The sequence below is a fragment of the Pecten maximus genome, chromosome 7 (assembly GCF_902652985.1).
Source record: "Pecten maximus chromosome 7, xPecMax1.1, whole genome shotgun sequence".
Classification (NCBI taxonomy): Eukaryota; Metazoa; Mollusca; class Bivalvia; order Pectinida; family Pectinidae; genus Pecten; species Pecten maximus.
The window spans coordinates 24,293,345-24,317,530 of NC_047021.1; the positions used below are offsets into that span (position 1 = coordinate 24,293,345).

General features: G+C 37.2%; 2 protein-coding genes across 15 annotated transcripts in view; both read right to left on the bottom strand.

Annotated features, from left to right (window-relative positions):
• Positions 1-3,307, bottom strand: part of LOC117330316 (inositol 1,4,5-trisphosphate receptor-like) — a 119,861-nt gene extending 116,554 nt beyond the window's left edge. For 13 of the 14 annotated variants that reach the window (XM_033888513.1, XM_033888522.1, XM_033888521.1 and 10 more), the window contains exon 1: positions 2,912-3,239. In XM_033888513.1, the coding sequence (XP_033744404.1) occupies positions 2,912-2,994 (83 nt within the window). In that variant the 5' untranslated portion in view covers positions 2,995-3,239. Of the gene's footprint in view, positions 1-2,911 lie in introns of all 14 variants that reach the window. The other variant, XM_033888509.1, reaches the window with a different exon arrangement.
• Positions 3,308-12,280: 8,973 nt separating this feature from the next.
• Positions 12,281-15,487, bottom strand: LOC117330318 (peritrophin-1-like). The gene is made up of 3 exons (XM_033888523.1): positions 15,220-15,487; positions 14,546-14,776; positions 12,281-12,566 (listed from the first exon to the last, which is right to left on the bottom strand). The coding sequence occupies exons 1-3, from the start codon at positions 15,437-15,439 to the stop codon at positions 12,307-12,309; spliced, it is 711 nt and encodes a 236-aa protein (XP_033744414.1). The 5' UTR covers positions 15,440-15,487; the 3' UTR covers positions 12,281-12,306.
• Between the last annotated feature and the right edge of the window lie 8,699 nt (positions 15,488-24,186).

The window sequence follows — 24,186 nt, forward strand, 5'->3', positions numbered from 1 at the left end:
ATTATCTGCTATACAACATTCTCATTTTTCACATGGCTGTTTACCAATTGTATAATACGTTTACGCTTGATCTTATAATGTTCATTACGTTAGTAAATTTTAATCCATCGATAGAAAGACCGATGATTCAACTAATACAGGAATGTAGCTAATGTAAACTTCGGGAAATAGGTCACATTGCGCAAGAAATTGTGAGAAAGTTTTCGATGAACCAGTATACAATATAGCAGTGACTTAATCAATTATTTGTTAGAGATCATAATGGTTACCGTTTACATTTGAATCAGTCGTCTCAACACAACTGTCATCCTTTTTTTTACATGGAACACTCGGAGGTTATCAGCCATCGTACATGACTTCCGATCTACAGACGAAGTTAGGCCTATACTTACCTGCTATCATGCAGAAATTTTACTATTTTTCGTAATAATGGCACAATAAAGAATACATAACTAACATTATGCATCAAATTTGAAGCAATTTTATTAACGACAGCTGAAATAACATAGAAAAATTCTACTCGTCTGACGGACTAGTTGGCAATTAACCCTTTGCCACATGTAAGCGCCTCTGGACGCCTTTACCCCTTGCCACATGTAAGCGCTTCTCGACGCCTCTGCATTATCTCCATGTAAGCGCTTCTCGACGCCTCTACGTTATCTCAATGTAAGCGCCTCTCGACGCCATGCCGGTACGGTAAACTTAGACATGGAAAATCCCGTGATTGAGAGCGACACCTATCTGGAAATCCCTGATACTATTTTAAGAAGATATCAATGCATCGACCAATCAGATTTGTACACGTCATTCATACGAAAGTTTTTGAATAAATTAACCTAGAAAGTGTGAGTCATGAGTGTAGAAAAGTGTGACAACAACGAGGCGTGATGGCGGCTGTGGCTACGATTGTGCGCGACATTTTTGACGAAGATGATGATAATTTAGAGTTTGATGGCTTTGGACCTGAATACATTGAGTCAGATATTGATCTTAACGATGTTCTAAATGAACTGTCAACAGATAACGAGTCCCAAAATGAGGACGAACGGCGACTAGTTGTACCGCCGCCATTAGGTAATGTTGACCGAGAGTTTTCGCCGATCACAGTAAATGATTTTGTTAGGGAAACGGGGCCAGTACTTCCAGAAACTTTAGATGTTGATAATGCAAGTCCCATTGATTATTTCTACCTTTTCTTCAATGAGAATCAGTTTCCACCATAGCTCGACACACTAATAACTACGCTCGCCGGCATTTGAAAAACGAAGGTAGATTTGACCCAAAATGGTCGGATACACATTCCTTCGTCGCGACATCGGATATAAAATATTCTAGGCTTAAGCCTGAACTGTTGAAAGTATTCTTGTGAAAACTTTGAAAATTCAGTTTGTTTCATTTGGGAGTTAATGTTGAATCATTTCATGTACAGGAATTCAATGAATTATAAATTACATTGTCAAAATATTTTGAAATTTTTCTGTTCTGTTTGTATACAGCTGATTTCGTGGTTATGTGTTGTTGGTTTTATAAAGAAAATAGCACAGAATTAAAATTTAAGAAATTCTGAACATAATTGTAACTTACTAAAAATGTCTAAAACAACTATTTCACTTTCAAAATTAGGTTTAGAAAAATTAATCAAAACAAAGCTTAATTTCTCAAAAACTGCCATTGAGATGGTGTATATGTATATTTCAGTCAGCGCAATAATGTTGCATTGCAACAATGTATCTTTGCACTATTGGCACAGAGTGCTGAAGTGTTATAACCTGCATGTGGCAAAGGGTTAAAACCACTCGTCCGTCGGGAAAATCCACTCGTCAGGACGAGCGGACGAGTGCTTTTGCCGGGCCCTGATAGCTATAACATTATATATGCTTAATGCCATTTCCCTGATGTCAATGGACTTCCTAGGCCTCCAATTGATTTAAAAACAACCTGATAAATTGAAGCCTGAGACCTTGGATCTGTATAAGGAGAATAGAATCAAGACAATATGGGTAATATAACTAGACAGTGGTCTCAAGAAGGGACCCCCGAATTGTAGGCTCTAATAATATAATAAAACTGGGCTTATAATCATTTGCCAGTGATAATGATGATAAATCAAGTTCATGTAGTTTTGCTTCATTTTATAGCCTTTCACTCCAGCATCCTATATTTTCACTGGTCAAAATTATGAACCGATATACATATATGTTTTAAAGTTATTCATCTGGATAATAGTTATCATGCTCTAGTATCAATGCCTGACCTTCAACACAGGTCCTGTAAAAAATTCCTGTTACACCTGAACTTAAAGAGGTCATCAATTTTATGATTACACTTGGTCAAGCCGTAATTGTGGGATCATTATATAATACAGGGATCTATTCTGGGTGAAAATATTTATATATATGTCTAAATATTTTGAAGATAGTAACTGATTTACAAAAGACATACAGTACAGTTAATGCTGTAAGAGCTAAACATTAATAAATATGGGTTAAGAGCAGGGATGTCCACCCTCTTTGTAAATCTTAAAGCCAACAATCTCAGTTCAGCATTAGTAGAACCTAGAAGATGAGCTGGCGCCATGAAGAGTGTAAACGTGTAGGTAAACAAAACGTTATCAGTTCTCTTTTACAACATTGGCCAACAGCAAGCAGATAGAATTTCTCGGTCTACTTCAGACTAAAGCTGATACAGTGGATGAATGTAAGTTCATGGATGTGTGGAGACCTTTGGGCCTTGGGTTTATAGCAAAGACAATAAATGCACCACTTATGTCCAGATGAATGCCGTCAATATACAGTGTGCTGTACATGTACACATTGAAGACTCGAGCACCCCTTTAGCTTCCACCTCTCATTTCCCTTTTGACAGATTGTTCAACTGTTCAATGACAATAATGGCAGTAAGAAAAACTTACCCAAGTGTCGAAATAAAACCACATACACTTCCTTCTGCATACAAGGATACAATATCCCCAAAATGTAACACTGTTGCAGACATTTTAAGGTGAGAATTTATTCTGTTTCTCTGAAATCGTCTGCTGTCATGCCGAAATCTTGGTGTGAACCCATTTAGGTGGAGTTTTACGTCTCGCTTCACTTCAGTTCATATTTAGGTAGTCATCTGAAAAACCAAATCCATTTTGAAAATCCTCAAACAATGTTGTACAAAGGATGAAGTTTAAAATAAGGAAAAGTACATCCAAACTTGACAACATTTCACAGCCTTACCTTCGCGAGGCAATCGCTTCCGTGACTGCTGCACGCACTGACCCCTAGCGGGCAAAAAGTGAACACAATATTTTGGTTGTCACGATCAGTCTATCGAAAGCTAAGTAAGTACTGCATCATACCGAATGATCAATAAATTAATCTCAATTATGGGAAATGGTGGTATATTTCTCTATGTAAAAAAGAAAGTCTCCAAATTTAAAGAGACAACTCAGATACACATTTACTGACGGACACTATAACTGTGGGAAGGGAGACAACTTCGTCTAAACGGGAAGGCATGCGGTAACGTAACAGAATGAAAAGTAGTAGGTAGAGATCTACGTACAGACTCAGTACACATTTGAAAGGAAGTAGTTAGTGTATAGTACAGTGGTAGCTACTTAAATATACTACAACAGCTCTAATTTATAAACAACTAGTATACAGTACAGTAATTTATTTTACGTAATAGATCTAGAAATGTAGTGTACACGTACATGTAAACTGTGTAACACACACAGTAAGCGTAAGGTAATCCAAGAGCCTTCGCCAGGTCTTCGATCCGTATCATCTACATGCCATCATGCATATCAGAGACATATCTATATATGTCTCTGTGCATATCTATTAAACAAATTTACTTACAAATGTGGGCTGTGTCGCAAAATACCTTCACATTTATAATTCATCTCCATAATTAACAGTTTCCTGTTGTATTTAACCTAGGCTCTAACGTTAGGACCAGTTTAAATTCGTTGAAATGGATAATATGCCATCATCGGCCCTAGCCCGAGTTTCCTCTGGCCCTGACACCATTTGTCGTGTAGGCACATGGTGTCAGGGCTAGAGGAAACTCGGGCTACCTCGGCCCCAGATGAAAATCGCACTAAATAAGCGTTAGTTTAGAAATAATTAACGATGATTCGTGTATTGTTGCAGGATATACAACGAGGACGAGGATATTTTGCAATTAAATTAATAACGAAGGCCGCAGGCCTGAGTTATTAATTAAAATTGCAAAATATCCGAGTCCGAGTTGCATATCCTGCAACAATACACGAGTCAAAGTTGATTATTTCTATTCTACCATGTACTGTTTAGTTCTGAGATCGACCTCTTTCTAATAGAAAAACAGCAAAGAAACCCCGGGAAAACCTTGTAATTTATTTCTTGAGTATTGCATTATTTGTTGATGAAATATACATTTATTTACAGACACTACAGTACTACGATCAAGAGCATCTATCATATGGCATTGATTTTGAATTAAAAATTAAAAAAGGGATAAAAAAAGAACAGAAAAAAGAAAGGAGCCTCGTAGGATTCGAACTCGCGTCGTGATAAAAAATTGAACGAAAGACTAACCCATTAGCCCACTCGGCTATAGTAACCTTACATAAAGTATGTGAATATTAGATATATAAAATTGTAACAGCCTTGACTCACGAGCGTGTATTATTGGCACGAGCGTGTATTATTGGAAAATAATACATGGTTTTAAACCAATCAAAACTGGCGTTGCATAGCAAACATGGTAGAATTTGGTTTTTACCTGGGACAGGGGATGCTTATGTCAGTCAGTAGTAGATTCAAAAAAAAAAAATTCATTGCTATTATCAGAGACATATATAGATCTATATATGTCTCTGCTATTATTTCTGAACTGGGAACATGAACATTTCATTTGACTTTTATTTTCTTCTATAATGGCAGGAAAAATTAGTGAAATTAGTTTTTCTTCTTCTTTTTCCCCAACCCACGATATAAACAGATATAAATGCTATTCATCCCCAACATTGGAAAGAATTACTTGTACAGGTCTATCTTAGAGATAAGTTATCTATTATTTACGGGTAAAACTATCACTTGTTTCAGATTGCAAATCGAGCAAAACTGACCTCTCGACGAATTGTCGATGTCAGAGAACTTTTTTTAATAAACTAATCTCGGAGTCATTGTTTCAAGTCTTTTAAAGAATATCTTATTGATACAAATTATATTTTTCGAAAACATATGAAAACCCAGATTCGGGGATACTTTTTACTTTGCTAATCCATTTAAAGGCAATGCGTCCTGGTGTCCTGCTGATTCAGTGCTAATTTAAGTAATACCTTACAAATCAGTTTATTTTTATCACAAATACATCTGAAATAGGATAAATAGGAGTTATACCTATACTAGCATCTTCCCTAGCCCGAGATTCCTCTGGCCCTGACACCAGCATTCTTAGGGGCTGCTCTTTCTTACAACTAAATTACACCAACACAACTTACAATATTACATAATTAAATTTGACTCACTACTAAAAAAGATATCCTAAACAATTAAAATACTAATGGAACTAGTTGGGCATGGAATCCCCGAGCTTGAGCGATCACCCCTACACCAGACATGGGCCAGAGGGAACTCGGGCTATCTCTTCCCATCGTGTTGTTTACTGATGCTGGTGTGTGCATGGTGACCATTTCCTATTTCGACGCCCTGGATGTCTGATTGTCTCTCCATTTAACAATATGAGGGAGTTACATTCACGCCTTCACGGTTCAGTGGACTGGTGAGGTTGGGTGTATCTCTGAACGCCAACATTTGTAATTTGGCTGGAGGGCTGTTTGTTTTGATCGGGATTATACAGCCTTTTCCCTAAAATGAGTCTGAATGCCAACAGGTAAATTTACCTGTAATAATCACGTATTGGCACTCGGGGACATGTATTACTTATATGCATTTAATTGTTGTAAATATTTGGTTCATATGGAAGAAAATGACTCGAGATGTAAATAAATCAATAAATGAAATTTGATACATCTTTACCTTGTATTCATATGTGCTTAATTAGTACAATGCATATGAATATTGTTTGATAATCATAATGAACCTAATTTTAGCCATTGAGACTAAGTACTTTTATTTCTTTATTTTTATATTCGATTGTTTACATGTAGCGTCTAGTTCAGTTTTTTAGCTTCCTTTGATACACAACAATGTATATTGTGAAGTGTCATGTTGCAATATATAAAACAGAACGCACATAAAAGACAAAATGGATTGGAAGCATAGTATGTATCGTGGGTACTTTATATATATTATCAACTATGTTTACAGTAATCTAAATTTCGCTTTGAAAAACACTTTTATGACGTCAGCATTTCACTTTTGCAAACAAAATTATTAATTGGCGTTTAAATTAAGTTATATTTAATAACAGGGTCTTGATCCCGAAAATTGGAATTTTGTCCGAAATCACTGTAACATCTTTTGGTGTATCGATCCGTTTCCTGTTTGACAGGTGATTCCGAATACATGTACATGGTTTCCATTTCAATAAATCAGAAATCTATATCATCTGCGTATAGCAGGTCAAAATGTTCCAGATCGATCTTCAGACCAATACCTGAAATTTACCTTTCAGCAGTTTTCCAAACGTGTATGTTATTTATTCATTTTAGAAAGACAGAAAATCAAACAGTGAAATATTTCATCCTGTCTTCCAACAAAGAAATGGTTAAGGTTTAATTTCTTAAAATGTTTGTTTTATAATAAAACCAAATTATAATGAGTGTACACCAATTAGTTCTAAAGGCTTATCTATTTGATTTCCCTGGAGGGCACGCTGGTCACGTTGATTGTAACAGGTACTTTCCTTTTTTTATTGTGCGGCCGGAATATTGTCCCTGCTGTTCGAGGATATAGGCGTGTTCATCTACCTTCTCTCCAGAGTGACAATCTTAGATATCTAATGAAAATCTAGATGATCATTCTCACTACGTTACATGAATATCTAACGACATCGCATAAAGGGTCACGTCAGGATGACCTTTTGGATTAACCAATCAAATTACTACTTATAGAATCTCGGATGTGAATTTTGTATACATGTGCGAAATAGCATCACTAGTGCATAATCTGTCAATCTGTTTCAAGTCATTTCGTCCCACGAACCATTTACCTAGTTTCAGATGCATGATGTTTCAAATTGATAATATCGATGACATCGGACCTGAAAATGAAATATTTTGATAACAAAAGTCATCCTGACTGACACCTTAGGCGATGTCGTTAGATGTTCATGTAACGTAGTGAGAATGCGCATCTATATTTTAATTAGATTGTAATTTTAGCTACTTACTGACTGTTCTGTGATTTTATCGTTCAGGGGCTGGATAACAGCAGGACAGCAGAACTCATTCCATCACATGACGGTCCAAGTTTCTCGTCGTTCGACACGATTTCTGACACTTTCACCATCATCATTGGCTTAATACAGTTTGATACAGTTTGATATGGTATCATTTATTATTCTCTTACAATAACGGTACGGAATATAGTAAACTGGCGACAAACTCGGAAAATGAGCTTTTTGAACGTGTTTAACGGGACAGAAAACTCCAGGACAAAGCTACACTTGATGAAACTACTGCCAGTGAAGCGACATTCACCAAAGTTGCCAATTACTTGGAGGGACAAAGCAAAAGAGGAAATGGTCAGTTAGCTTACACGTACAAGTCGTAACTGTCTCGATATCGTCTCTTGTAGTATTAGAACCGCCCGGAGAATACGTTTATATATATGGATAGATCCGCAACCTTTAAAAAAAGGTACTGAAAAAGAACAACTATCCTACGCCTATCGAGGATACTCTTCCAGACCCCTAAAACGCGAGGCTGTTTACAGTCAACGATACAGAAACAAAAACCGAATTCTGGCATGTCGAGCTGGATAATCAAAGTAGCCTGTAAACTATTTTTGGAACACCGTCAGGACGCTATAAATGGGACAGAATGCCATTCGCGTTAGTTCCCGCTCCGAAAGAATTCCAACGAATGATAGGTCCAGTATTGGAGGGTCTGGAGGAAATCGAGGCCATATGATGTTATCATATACGGATGTTGTGAGAATGATGATCAAGCACAGATCGATCATGATATATAAGAAACTACTGGCAGATGTATCAGGAACGCGATTGTTGTCTCAACAAAGACAAACATATCTACATATATGATATACATGTATTAACGAGGGACATCGCATAGAACGGACAACGCGCTGACTCGGAAAAGGACAAAAGCATTGCTGAAATGCCAACTGTTGAAAGATCGAGATGGTCGAGCATTTGATTATGTAAAGTGCACCTGTACTAAAGTATTTTGACCAGGCGAAAGAAACTGTTCTCCAATGTGATGCGAGTCGGGTATGGGAACATCTCTGCTACATAAGTTCATCAGATTTGTTATGCATCGAGAGCTTTGACACCAACGGAAGAAAACTAAACGCATTAGAAAAAAAGAAAAAAAAACTGTCAGCGGTTGTTTTCGGCATGGGTCGAATAGAAAATTACATGTATGGAAGGAAAGCATATTGTAGAATCTGACCACAAACCGTTGGACAATATCTGTAGGAATAGGCGGCTGATTTGGCGTACTGCTAATTAGAGACTGGCAAGTGAACACATAGTTTAAATCGAACGGTCCCGTCAGACTAATATGATATAATTTGTAACTACAGTAGTTTCGAAACGAATGTAGCCTTTCCTCTCATAAAATCCGGTCATTAAAATGGACCAGCGGAAGATTCCAAATTTCTCTGGAAGGAATTCCAAATTCCCACTGCTAAATCAACAACCATTTACATTAGAAGCTACGTCACCGATCAGACAACCTAATCTGACGTACCTAGATATTGCTAAGTGCAATTTCAAGATGATTTCTTTAAAAGCCTTGTAAAATAATAAGGAACGGATAAGGTATTTCAATTTCCCCACGAAGCAAGTATAACTATTATTATTGATTGGTTTAAGAATCCATATAAATATGTTTACTTACTGTACAGTAGTAAAAAATAAAGTACACATGTAATGGACTAACTTTCAATGTACAATGTCTCGTAAAGGTAATGAATTATGGGTATTAATTATTGGACATATGGAGTGTACCGGAAAGAAATACAATGTACGTGTATACATGAGCGAAAAAACGATGGCGAAAGAGCGAAGTTCCATCGCTCCTTCACCATAACTTGTTTTCGCTCCTTTGCATGCTTCTTCGCTCCTTCGCTTCTTCGCTTCTTCGCTTCTTCGTCCTCGTGTTTTCGCTTCTTCGCCATCGTTTTTCGCTCCTTCGCGTTTAGGTCGAAGGAGCGAAGAAGCGATATTGGAAATTTGGCCCTAACGGAAAATCCCACAATATGACTGGTACGGTGACCGATATAATGCTACTATCCTTGGATGGAAGCAATGATTAATTCATAATTTAAGGCTAATATTTTCAGTTTAGCATATTTTACAAGTTGTACATACAAGTAAGCGTTATCAATTTATTTGTTCATAATGATTTTATGAACTATTATACTATTCTGGCCATATCCCATTATATTACGATGATAAATACGTATGTCGTCTGCCATACCCACAAAAGACGCTGAGTGTACAAAAGATACTTTAAACGAGTTTTGTAATTTAACTTATCCTTAGTATTTAGATGGCTTTTAAATACAAAACTACGGATAAGGACAAAGAAAGGATATGTTGGGGGTTTAACATCGTGAATATTAGAATTGTAATGTGCGAGCGAGGGGACTTTAAATTGTGAGAATGGATGTGAGAGGCGATTTGATTGGCTAAGATAGATCATGTGATCTTGTAAGAAAATGGAAAGCGAAAGACATTATTGTCGGACAAGAAAGCTTGGTCTGCACGCAACACTCGACTTCTATCCATTCATCAGTATTCAACTACTACCCAAGGGAGAACATTCGGAGACTTATTACGCTCTATGAGTTATTTACACAGTACATTATTGTCTCCCAATGCTCTTGACCTCTCGAGGTAGAATTATCATTTCATTCGCTAGTCAGTTTGTTGTTTTACATATTAACGACATTTCGGCACGTTTTTGGTCACTTTTTGTAACGATAAAGGGGGCAATGTATTCTCATTTTTACATCCCAAGTAAGATTCTTTCGTGAACATACGATCAACTTTTACGTGGTGCTTAAATGTTAAGTTATGACAGTTGTGTAATCTTCATTATTTTTGTTGATTCTCGTGTGTATGGCGCGGGAAGGATGTCATAATTAAATATTTTTGCCTAGGCAAAAATAAAATATTGCCTAGGCAAAAATCGAATATTGCTTAGGCAAAAATATTTCTGCCTAGGCAATATTCGATTTTTGCCTAGGCAAAATTGATTTTGTTTCGATTATTGCCTAGGCAAAAATCGAATTTTGCCTAAGCAGAAATCGAATTTTGCCTAGGCAAAATTATTTTTGCTTAGGAAGAAATATTTTTGCCTAGGCAAATATCGAATTTTGCCTAGGCACAATTATTTTTGCCTTGGCAAAATTCGATTTCTGCCTAGACAAAGATAAATTTGCCTAGGCAAAAATATTTAATTATGACATCCTTCCCGCGCCATACGTGTGAGGAGTGTGTTATATAATGGACCTCTCTTGGTCCTACGTAACAGCACAGAAATGGCTAACATCGTAGTTCGCATATATATTTCACGACTGCAAATTTAATGTAAGGAAATACACTCCATTCAATCGCTTGTCTACCTTATATGTAGTGAAAAGTTTAAGATTGCACTGTATAATTTTGTCTAACTTTCACCATTTTGGCACATGTCCATGTTTGTCTATAAATGTTGAACCTGAATTAGGCCTATCAACAATAAATGTTTATGTGTATAATACCATAAGCCCTTAAAGCAAACGGGGGAAGCAGCATGAATTCACTTTGGATAAAATACGCAACCGTACATGTATGACAATTTACTTTCTCTTTAGTGCACGTACATATAGTTTTCCTTGTTGATTATAGGGGGAAATGGAAATGACACGCTTGCTTATGAGAACTTATATAAATCAGAGCTAGAACTGTGTCACCATTAAAAACCATACGTCATGTATTGGAGGTGGCTCGTTACCAAACTGTACCAATTTTAGTTTTGTTTGTTTTGTTTGTATGTTTTTTTGTGCATGTGTCAAAATCTTTCTTTTCGGTGTAAGCTGTATTTTGTCAAGGCACTCAACAGTGTCCGTCCTTGATACTTGGCGTGATCCAGCATTTAACACAGGGACACGTTACTCCTCTATCTGTGTTACATCATATTCGTCGGCGGTCAATATACCTATTATCATATACATCTATGAGGACTGGGGACAATTTGAACAGTCCGTGTGTAAGCCGTGGGTTGGAATTTTGTGACAAGTTCCTGTGATAGTTAATATCATACCCATTCCAATGTAGCTAGCCCCTGTGATTTATATAGACCCGTTTTGATAGACCCGTTGGAAGTTTTGATGTTTTGCAGAAAGGCACCAAGAACAATTTACGGTGGCAGAGTTACTCCCCCTTAACTGAGATCAAGGTATACGCCTGGTTCATTTCCCCGGTCATTATTTCGTTCAAAACAGAAGATTGGATATTTTACACATGGCTACAACATTCAGTATACAGAGTTAACATTATAAATCCCACACGTGTGCCGATGGAAACGAACGAGACAATGGATGTAAATATTATATGTGAATAAGACAATTAATATTTCCCTTTATTACAATACCTCTTTCAATATTGTGGTTTTGATATGGGAAAGGGAAATGCGTTTCATTTAGTTCAAGGGTTACATCACGGACTTTGATATATATATAAGGATAGTAATGATTTTAGGCCATTTTTTCATTAACTTATATTCCCGCTTTCTGTTTTGTCCCGTGTTTCCTTTCTATAATCATATACCCCTAATTACCATTACTATTGCTAAATGTTTTCAGTACTTCTGTCCTGTAAACGGTATCCACATATTTTGGAGAATTGCGTGCCTTATCCTTTTGTATTATGACAAATAAGATATATATTGATTTATATACATGTATTTAATATGATATTCTCGTGGTACATTGTAAAGGATTCAACTTTTAAATTATCACTGACTTCCAATCGAACAGCACATGTGGTACTTAATAAATAAATATAGCAGATAAAATCAATATCGCCATTTATTGCTGTGGTAGTTTATACATTATTGAGAAATTGTTCAATATTCCAAAAAAGTAAAATAAATACACTTCACATCCATTACGTATGACGATATAGAATGTCTTAAGGCTGGGAGAAGGTGAGGATCTTTGGTTCCACGCATGTCCGTTCGTCCGGGTTAAACATACGTTGTTGTCCTTGGTCCGTCGGGGTGCACGTTCCACTATAAACGACACGCTCCTTTTTGCACACGGTGAAGTGTGGGGTCCACTCCTTGCCTTTCCAGGGATTGAGACCCTCCGGCAGTCCTTTACAAGTTGGAAAACGTACGTAACACGGGGGACAGTCCGCACTTTCGTCACACTTATTGATGTCATACTCGCCTATAAATAGGAAACAAAGAGTTTATAATCTTTATATGACTCTGTGCTTGAAAGTAAATCAAGGTAATTGACATGGAGAATATTTATATTACGACATATTGGGTACCTACCACCCAAAGATGTTTAAAGAATCACAAGCATAACTAGCCTGACTGAACAGGAATACTGTTACATATAAATACCTTTGAACCTGGCACTGCTTTTACAGTTTTACTTTTGACTCCGACAAAATATTAGAATATGATTACGGTGAATAGCCAGGAGCAAGGATTGACGAACACATGTCGTTGGAGCTCCAGTGTAGGCAATACGATGATTTCGAGTTAGTTATTTATCCGAACTATTTAAAACACTAGAGCCAATGACTTGGGGAAGTCACAGAATTATCTTGAACCCTTCAGCAATTAAAACGGCATACAATGAATAAACGACCTAGTTACTTTGACGTTGGAATGTGTTACACATGGTATGTAGAGAAATAAAGAAGTCTGAGTACATAATTATGTAAAACTGGGGTCGCCATTTATTCTACTCTTAAAGATAGCACCGGAAGTATGAGTAACACGTGACAACATACAGAACAACAGGAAGTTTCCGATTACACGTGACGAAATACAAGACAGGAAGTTTCCAATAACACGTGACGAAATACAAGAAAACAGGAAGTGTAGGATAACACGTGACGAAATACAAGAAAACAGGAAGTGTAGGATAAAACATGGCATCATTCAACAAATCCGAAAGTGTTGGATGAGACTGCATACAGTGAAACAAATAAATGGATTAATAGCAAAAATGTTAGATAACTATAATGGCTAATGGAGATCGCCGGGTGAAGCGTTAAATAAGAGATAATTCTGTATAGTACAGTACCACCGGAAGTGTTTGATAACAAATACTTCTGTGAGATACCACCAGAAGTTTTGGATAACACCCAACTTTCTAGAAACACCGGATATGTTATACCGGAAGTGCTGCATAACAAACAATTTACAGAACATCGGATATGTTATAAACTTATGATTAAAGCAACGAGCAGTCCAGGACGCCGAACTCTCAGACGGACGCTCACTATCTGAGCTACCAGGTCATCGACGCTCAGCCCAGTCCACTTACATTAATCAACATACAAATAAAGTAGCGCTCGAGGTGGAAGAAAAAGAGTAGAACGTTGGATACAAATCAAATATAGAACAGTTCCAAAAACGGCTTGATAATAATAATGTCCTGTACATACGCTTTGTACATTTTTGACCGTCTTCAACTTTTCCTTTCCATTATCAAAATAACTGAACTATTCTATGCCAATTCCAAGAATGATATATATTTAAATGATAAATAAAAAATCATTCGAAGAGTAACATATCGAATACTTAATACCGGAGCTCTTTACCAACACCTGACAAGTTGACCGATATTTGCTGTTATACATTTTTTGTATGTTAATCTAAGGTACAACGAACATTATATTTGATAATCATCTTTCCCGTTATTACATGCTCCTAATGCTTATCAATATTTAAATATCATCTTTACTTTCAAACTTAACTTGGTGTATATATTCTGTTGACTATTTCAAGGAGAGCTTTGTCTGTTGTTTAATTCCTGTTGCATTTTCATATATCGATACAATGAAACGAATCTGGACAGTGTTATCTTACAGAAGATCCCAAACCAGGTAACCTTAGAACAAGATATAGACACTAATGTTTTAATCTTAAGATCGACTGCATGATGAGAGGCCAATTTGATGTGAAAACTTATCAAACATGTGGATATACATAGTAACTATCAAATGACAAATTACATGTAAAAGTGTCTTACACAAAGGAATTTTTAACTGATCGATTTTTCTGAACTCAATTGCATACTGTACCTAAAATAATATATCTATATCTCATGAGACCGATTTTTTTTTTTCAATACAGTCCAGTAAATTAACATTTTAAAATGTAAGTGAAACAGGAAACGTTACTTACATGGGTCTGTTGGTTCCATTCGTTGGTCACACTTTACCACTTCCGGGAACTCGCAGCGCTCCTTCTGTTCGTCAAAGAGGAGTGGGTAAGGGCACTCCATTAGGGTAGGGGTACTGGGCCCCGCTGACCGACTCACGCCACACTCGTAGTACTTAGCACAGTTACCTTCGTGAGACTCGCGGGCCTTTACTCCGGACAGACAAGGTTGTTTGGCTCTAACTGGAGTCGTACCTAAAACAAAAATAATATTGTATTACCAGGAGTTTCTTTTATACCAGTCAACATATCTTTCAATAGCCTCGAAGGCGCAAACCTACAAATTCATAAACAATTGACCCTACTCATAATAGCAATTTCTTTTATTAAGATTCTATATAAAGCCAATATGTATAGCCAGCATTCAAGAATATTAACGAATATTGCTTCTACATGAAAACGTGTGCGGTTATGAACATCACTATACTATCATAGGTATAATTGTCTATAGTGATTCGAATATCCGACCTCATTTAAGATCGGACAGGCCGTCTAAAGAGTTCTTCCCTGCCCAGATATTACCATCATCGAAACTCCAGGGTTTACACCAACACACCATCTCTACCACGAGATAACCTAACGAAAACGTAACCCTTTCTTTTGGGAGAAGAGAATAATAAGTTTATGGACATGCATACATTTGTCTTCTGAGGATCCCTTGGTAACACACATCCGGCTGTCCGGCGTCCACACAAGCCCGGACGGACATATGTACTTGAAATGACGTCCCTGGTAACACATGTAGAAAGTGGAACAGTCTGACTTGTCTTCCACCCAGGCGACGGAGGATGTCTTTGGACATACGGGATCCGCCCGTATACCTGCTAAGACAGCGGCGACGGCGAACAGAACCAACATGGCGGACAGATGATACAAAAGAGTGAGGAGGAGTGTGTGGTCTGGACTGGTAATGTATACGGACCAAAGTCATCCCTCTTTTATACATTACACGAGCAGACTGAATAACAAAGTGATTACTTCAAATATTACGGGTGGAGAAACAACTTCCTTCAGGAGGAACCTGATATAATCAAAAAACTGAAATTAGATACACACTTTACGGGCAAACTTTATGATGCTCAATCCCTTAAATGGCGAAGTTTTAGAAACACCCGACTGCAGGGTTCATGTCTGCTCTGACCCCCATTTCAGTTCGCTGGAGTCATCGGTGAGGCTCTAGGGGGGAGGAGTTGATTGAGTATAAAACTGTTACGTATAAAGATAAGAATTAACGTCATCCTAGATTTCATTCGAATACATATTTTATTGATGAATCAACATTATCGCTGGGTGTAATTGATTTTTTTATGTATGCTGGTATGCTGCTGCTGTCCATTCATGTACTTCAACTTTGTATGATGATTTACGGTCATCGGTGAAATATCGGACACTCGGACATAAGGACAACGACATGGTTTGAAGCCAGAGTTGATTGGTCACCAGACGTCGCGGTAAGAATGCTGATTTTGTTGCGACGGAACTAGCTGCTAAATGAATCATGTTTCTCTCCAAACACTGCTATACAGAGACACAAGGCCAAGGTGTTGCACAGAAACCTAGATATCTTCTGCACTTTGTTCACAAGTTTTTGACCAAATGTAGATGTACGTGTTGCTGTTTAGAACGTAAGCATGGAGAAATTAATGTATTGATGTATAACATTTCTGTTAGAGTTTTCCTGGTTAGGTACATTGGGTGGCGAATGCACACCACATGTATTACGAAGTTAATCATGCTTCAGTTACCAGACTACGAAATAGGTTTTCGTTGGTAAGTTTCGGATTTATTTATTTATCTATCATGTACACTCTTATTAAAATGTTACAATTCTGTGATTTGTCGTGGCCGCGGTGGTTGCGGTGACCGAGTGGTTAAGGTGTCCCGACACTTTATCACCAGCCCTCCACCTCTGGGGTTGCGAGTTCGAAACCTACGTGGGGCAGTTGCCAGGTACTGACCGTAGGTCGGTGGTTTTTCTCCGGGTACTCCGGCTTACCTCCACCTCCAAAATCTGGCAGGTCCTTAAATGACCCTTGCTGTTAATAGGACGTTAAACAAAACAAACCAAAACGTGGGATTCAAATAATTGTTTCACGATCATTTTGAAACAAGGCTAACAGCCTTTCAATAACATCAAACTGGTGTTGGTATTTTTCCTACGGCACCTTATGAATATCGTGATAAATGGAATGATTATTAAAGCTTGAGTTTCATAATTACCTATTCGCCTTTAATATAGCTTCAGCAGAACGCATACAGTCTTTTAAAAGTTACTAAAATTTCCAAAAATAATGAACTTCATTTGTAACCACTAGGAATACAGATTTACTTTTAAAACATGGGGATTATCTTCCTGTGTAAGTAGGGTTCAGTGGTTATCAAGCAAGTACAATTCTTGTTGCATGCAGGCAATTTTGTCGTGTTTTCATAAAAGGGTCATGTTCCTTGGTGTACTTTCTGCAGACACGTTAAATATACCGACAAGGAAAAGTAATGTCAATGAACACCGATATAACAACGACAGGAAAATAATACTAACTCAAAGTCAACATACGGAGGGCAAAACAAGAACGATAATATCGATTTGTATGGAGATCATTATTAAAGTATCCGGAAAACAAGACCAGGTGCTCAGCTATGGTAAGCGTCCTCTGCTTAATCGACGACAGTCACAATACAAATCTAGGCCAAATTAGAGTTAAGTCACATTCTCAAATTGAGAAATAGGATGGTGAGAATGGAACTACCAGACTTATCAACAAGCACCTAACGCGTCGGACATCATATCGTGTAAGGAATTAGAATATTTCCAAGTGAGATCAGGATGTCATGGTCATCATTAATCTGCATCTTTCGAAACATAGTACTGTTAATTTGTCAGTCAGTAGTCGACATATCTCACAGATAACATGATAAGGGGACATGGTATTGATAACATGATAAGGGAACATGGTATTGATAACATGATAAGGGGAACATGATGTTTGTTACATTGTAAGTATATATGGAGGTAAGGAGCTGATGTTGGTTACGTTGTAAGTATAGATGGAGGTAAGGAGCTGATGTTGATTACGTTGTAAGTATAGATGGAGGTAAGGAGGTGATATTGATTACATTGTAAGTATAGATGGAGGTAAGGAGCTGATGTTGATTACATTGTAAGTATAGATGGAGGTAAGGAGGTGATATTGATTACGTTGTAAGTATAGATGGAGGTAAGGAGCTGATGTTGATTACATTGTAAGTATAGATGGAGGTAAGGAGGTGATATTGATTACATTGTAAGTATAGATGGAGGTAAGGAGCTGATGTTGATTACGTTGTAAGTATAGATGGAGGTAAGGATCTGATGTTTATTACGTTGTAAGTATAGATGGAGGTAAGGAGCTGATGTTGATTACGTTGTAAGTATAGATGGAGGTAATGAGGTGATATTGATTACATTGTAAGTATAGATGGAGGTAAGGAGGTGATATTGATTACATTGTAAGTATAGATGGAGGTAAGGAGCTGATGTTGATTACGTTGTAAGTATAGATGGAGGTAAGGATCTGATGTTTATTACGTTGTAAGTATAGATGGAGGTAAGGAGCTGGTGTTTATTACGTTGTTAATATAGATGGAGGTAGGGAGCTGGTGTTTATTACGTTGTAAGTATAGATGGAGGTAAGGAGCTGATGTTGATTACGTTGTAAGTATAGATGGAGGTAAGGAGCTGATGTGGATTACGTTGTAATTATAGATGGAGGTAAGGAGCTGATGTTGATTACGTTGTAAGTATAGATGGAGGTAATGAGGTGATATTGATTACATTGTAAGTATATATGGAGGTAAGGAGCTGATGTTGATTACGTTGTAAGTATAGATGGAGGTAATGAGGTGATATTGATTACATTGTAAGTATAGATGGAGGTAAGGAGGTGATATTGATTACATTGTAAGTATAGATGGAGGTAAGGAGCTGATGTTGATTACGTTGTAAGTATAGATGGAGGTAAGGATCTGATGTTTATTACGTTGTAAGTATAGATGGAGGTAAGGAGCTGGTGTTTATTACGTTGTTAATATAGATGGAGGTAAGGAACTGGTGTTGATTACGTTGTAAGTATAGATGGAGGTAAGGAGCTGATGTTTATTACATTGTAAGTATAGATGGAGGTAAGGAGCTGGTGTTGATTACGTTGTAAGTATAGATGGAGGTAAGGAGCTGATGTTGATTACGTTGTAAGTATAGATGGAGGTAAGGATCTGATGTTGGTTACGTTGTAAGTATAGATGGAGGTAAGGAGCTGGTGTTTATTACGTTGTAAATATAGATGGAGGTAAGGATCTGATGTTTATTACATTGTAAGTATAGATGGAGGTAAGGAGCTGGAGTTTATTACGTTGTAAATATAGATGGAGGTAAGGAGCTGATGTTTATTACATTGTAAGTATAGATGGAGGTAAGGAGCTGATGTTGGTTACGTTGTAAGTATAGATGGAGGTAAGGAGCTGATGTTGATTACGTTGTAAGTATAGATGGAGGTAAGGAGGTGATATTGATTACATTGTAAGTATAGATGGAGGTAAGGAGCTGGTGTTGATTACGTTGTAAGTATAGATGGAGGTAAGGAGCTGATGTTGATTACGTTGTAAGAATAGATGGAGGTAAGGATCTGATGTTGATTACGTTGTAAGTATAGATGGAGGTAAGGAGCTGATGTTGATTACATTGTAAGTATAGATGGAGGTAAGGATCTGATGTTGATTACGTTGTAAGTATAGATGGAGGTAAGGATCTGATGTTGATTACGTTGTAAGTATAGATGGAGGTAAGGAGCTGATGTTGATTACATTGTAAGTATAGATGGAGGTAAGGAGCTGATGTTTATTACGTTGTAAGTATAGATGGAGGTAAGGAGCTGGTGTTTATTACGTTGTAAGTATAGATGGAGGTAAGGAGCTGATGTTGATTACATTGTAAGTATAGATGGAGGTAAGGATCTGATGTTGATTACGTTGTAAGTATAGATGGAGGTAAGGATCTGATGTTTATTACGTTGTAAGTATAGATGGAGGTAAGGAGCTGATGTTGATTACGTTGTAATTATAGATGGAGGTAAGGAGCTGATGTTGATTACGTTATAAGTATAGATGGAGGTAAGGAGCTGATGTTGATTACGTTGTAAGTATAGATGGAGGTAAGGAGCTGATGTTGATTACGTTGTAAGTATAGATGGAGGTAAGGAGCTGATGTTGGTTACATTGTAAGTATAGATGGAGGTAAGGAGCTGATGTTGATTACGTTGTAAGTATAGATGGAGGTAACGAGCTGATGTTGATTACGTTGTAAGTATAGATGGAGGTAAGGATCTGGTGTTTATTACATTGTAAATATAGATGGAGGTAGGGAGCTGGTGTTGATTACGTTGTAAGTATAGATGGAGGTAAGGAGCTGATGTTGATTACGTTGTAAGTATAGATGGAGGTAAGGAGCTGATGTGGATTACGTTGTAATTATAGATGGAGGTAAGGAGCTGATGTTGATTACGTTGTAAGTATAGATGGAGGTAATGAGGTGATATTGATTACATTGTAAGTATAGATGGAGGTAAGGAGGTGATATTGATTACATTGTAAGTATAGATGGAGGTAAGGAGCTGATGTTGATTACGTTGTAAGTATAGATGGAGGTAATGAGGTGATATTGATTACATTGTAAGTATAGATGGAGGTAAGGAGGTGATATTGATTACATTGTAAGTATAGATGGAGGTAAGGAGCTGATGTTGATTACGTTGTAAGTATAGATGGAGGTAAGGAGGTGATATTGATTACATTGTAAGTATAGATGGAGGTAAGGAGGTGATATTGATTACGTTGTAAGTATAGATGGAGGTAAGGATCTGATGTTTATTACGTTGTAAGTATAGATGGAGGTAAGGAGCTGGTGTTTATTACGTTGTAAATATAGATGGAGGTAAGGAACTGGTGTTGATTACGTTGTAAGTATAGATGGAGGTAAGGAGCTGATGTTTATTACATTGTAAGTATAGATGGAGGTAAGGAGCTGATGTTGGTTACGTTGTAAGTATAGATGGAGGTAAGGAGCTGGTGTTTATTACGTTGTAAATATAGATGGAGGTAAGGATCTGATGTTTATTACATTGTAAGTATAGATGGAGGTAAGGAGCTGGTGTTTATTACGTTGTAAATATAGATGGAGGTAAGGAGCTGATGTTTATTACATTGTAAGTATAGATGGAGGTAAGGAGCTGATGTTGGTTACGTTGTAAGTATAGATGGAGGTAAGGAGCTGGTGTTTATTACGTTGTAAATATAGATGGAGGTAAGGATCTGATGTTTATTACGTTGTAAGTATAGATGGAGGTAAGGAGTTGATGTTTATTACGTTGTAAGTATAGATGGAGGTAAGGAGCTGATGTTTGTTACGTTATAAGTATAGATGGAGGTATGGAGCTGATGTTGATTACGTTGTAAGTATAGATGGAGGTATGGAGCTGATGTTTATTACGTTGTAAGTATAGATGGAGGTAAGGAGCTGATGTTTATTACGTTGTAAGTATAGATGGAGGTATGGAGCTGGTGTTGATTACGTTGTAAGTATAAATGGAGGTAAGGATCTGATGTTGATTACGTTGTAAGTATAGATGGAGGTAAGGAGCTGATGTTGATTACGTTGTAAGTATAGATGGAGGTAAGGAGCTGATGTTGATTACGTTGTAAGTATAGATGGAGGTAAGGAGCTGGTGTTGATTACGTTGTCAGTGTAGATGGAGGTAAGGAACTGATGTTGATTACGTTGTAAGTATAGATGGAGGTAAGGATCTGATGTTGATTACATTGTAAGTATAGATGGAGGTAAGGAGCTGATGTTGATTACGTTGTAAGTATAGATGGAGGTAGGGAGCTGATGTTTATTACATTGTAAGTATAGATGGAGGTAAGGAGCTGATGTTGATTACGTTGTAAGTATAGATGGAGGTAAGGATCTGATGTTGATTACGTTGTAAGTATAGATGGAGGCAAGGAGCTGATGTTAATTACGTTGTAACTATAGATGGAGGTAATGAGCTGATGTTTATTACGTTATAAGTATAGATGGAGGTAAGGAGCTGATGTTGATTACGTTGTAAGTATAGATGGAGGTAACGAGCTGATGTTTATGACGTTATAAGTATAGATGGAGGTAAGGAGCTGATGTTGATTACGTTGTAAGTATAGATGGAGGTAAGGAGCTGATGTTTATTACATTGTAAGTATAGATGGAGGGTAGGAGCTGATGTTTATTACGTTGTAAATATAGATGGAGGTAGGGAGCTGATGTTGATTACGTTGTAAGTATAGATGGAGGTAAGGAGCTGATGTTTATTACGTTGTAAGTATAGATGGAGGTAAGGAGCTGATGTTGGTTACATTGTAAGTATAGTTGGAGATAAGGAGCTGATGTTGATTACGTTGTAAGTATAGATGGAGGTAAGGAGCAGGTGTTAATTACGTTGTAAGTATAGATGGAGGTAAGGAGCTGATGTTGATTACGTTGTAAGTATAGATGGAGGTAAGGAGCTGATGTTGATTACGTTGTAAGTATAGATGGAGGTAAGGAGCTGATGTTGATTACGTTGTCAGTATAGATGGAGGTAGGGAGCTGATGTTGATTACGTTGTAAGTATAGATGGAGGTAAGGAGCTGATGTTGGTTACGTTGTAAGTATAGATGGAGGTAAGGAGCTGATGTTGATTACGTTGTAAGTATAGATGGAGGTAAGGAGCTGATGTTGGTTACGTTGTAATTATAGATGGAGGTAAGGAGCTGGTGTTTATTACATTGTAAGTATAGATGGAGGTAAGGAGCTGATGTTTATTACATTGTAAGTATAGATGGAGGTAAGGATATGATGTTTATTACATTATAAGTATAGATGGAGGTAAGGAGCTGATGTTGATTACGTTGTAAGTATAGGTGGAGGTAAGAAGCTGATGTTGATTACGTTGTAATTATACAGCAGCTGATATTGAAGTGACTGTTGTGTACTTGATATCAAGTTCCAGAGGCTATATCCGACTGACATGACCAATAAAGGTTTTGTTATTCTTGTTTGTTTGCTTTTGTTTAACACCCATCGACTGTTATGGTTACTTAGGGCCATCTATGAATTTGTGATTCATTTACTATCATATCATCAGCAAAGAGGCGGGTAGCAATAATAAAATCAGACATTTGCATAGTATTTTTAGATCATTAAAATAAAAAGGGGGTTAAATATCAAAAGAGATAATGCATAGATGACGTAGATTCATGATTTGAAATATATAACGTCAGAGAGGGAAAGGTAGGTAAAAAGACATCAGATTCTATACAGAATAGATTAGTGTCTTTCAAATAGCTAACAGCGCTTTCGATTCCACGGAACTGAATAGAGTTTTCCAATCTGGGTCTCGAAAGTAGTTATCACGAATATGCCTTTGTTATTTAAAGAAAACGCACCGTCTATATACCTAATAGGTGTATTTGTAAGGTCTGTTACATGTTTTCCTCCAAGATATACATCAAATGATCATAACTGGGTTATATATACAGTGGAACTTCGTTAACTCGAACTCGGATAACTCGAATACCCCGCTTAACTCGAAGTACCTCGTCAGTCCCGACCAAATTCTCTCTTTATCTTAGTAAAGAAAACTCGGAAAACTCGAACTCGGAAAACTCGAAGAACTCAGATAATACAAAGTGAAAATTTGGTCCCAACAATAAAAATCCTATTTGAAATGATCGAATAACTCGAAGTATAATTTTCGTCGATCGGTGGTAAACGTCGACATTTTTTAAGAGCTAAATTCCGTTTGTAATACTGAACATATCGGCACTACTAACCTACATGCTATTATAAGTGTTTCATAAATTCATAAAAGAAATTGTCGGTTGAATCTTATAACAACATGTCTTGGTGATAAAAAGTACTGCTTTACTTACATCAGGTAATTTCCTAAGGCGGTCGCCGATATTAGTACACACGATAGTCAACAACTCCTCTACCCGTTCGCTCAAGCGGAACTAATCTCTGACACACCGGTAGATCTACCCGGCTGATGTTTTTACAGGTGTAGAAATGAAACAGTCACCGGCGCCTACTAAATCTTTAAACTGCTGAAATTATAGCGTAATTACTGCCAAGGTGTTCAGAGTACAACTGTAACGGTCAGTGCTGTCTATTAAATCGGATAAAACGCCAGCTCAGTTACAGTAACATTTTATACGCACATGCGCAGCCTAACTTCCGGTGCTAATACACATGGAAATGGCGTGGTTATCAATAAAAAGTAAGTAGGCCGATCAAACAGTATTTTATATGTCCAATAAAAGGTAATGGTTCTGTTACGTTTTGCATGCAATCTGTGTTAAACTCAAACGGTTACCGGGTATTTGATTTGACATGAATAACTTGTTATTTTGTCGAATTCCGTTTTTGCAAACATGACTTGGACATCAGATCGTTCTTGAAGTGACTAAGTGAAAGAAACTTTATCGTGACTGTATATCGGCAAAACTACACCAAATTACAAGTAATATAACGAAACATTACATATATTTACATGTATTGA

Coding starts and splice junctions, on each gene's coding strand:
- LOC117330318 (XM_033888523.1), bottom strand. CDS start 15,439: ATGTTGGTTCTGTTCGCCGTCGCCGCTGTCTTAGCAGGTATACGGGCG. Junction 14,777..15,219: donor GGGATCCTCAGAAGACAAAT/GTATGCATGTCC, acceptor TTTTTGTTTTAG/GTACGACTCCAGTTAGAGCC. Junction 12,567..14,545: donor AATGGAACCAACAGACCCAT/GTAAGTAACGTT, acceptor TCCTATTTATAG/GCGAGTATGACATCAATAAG.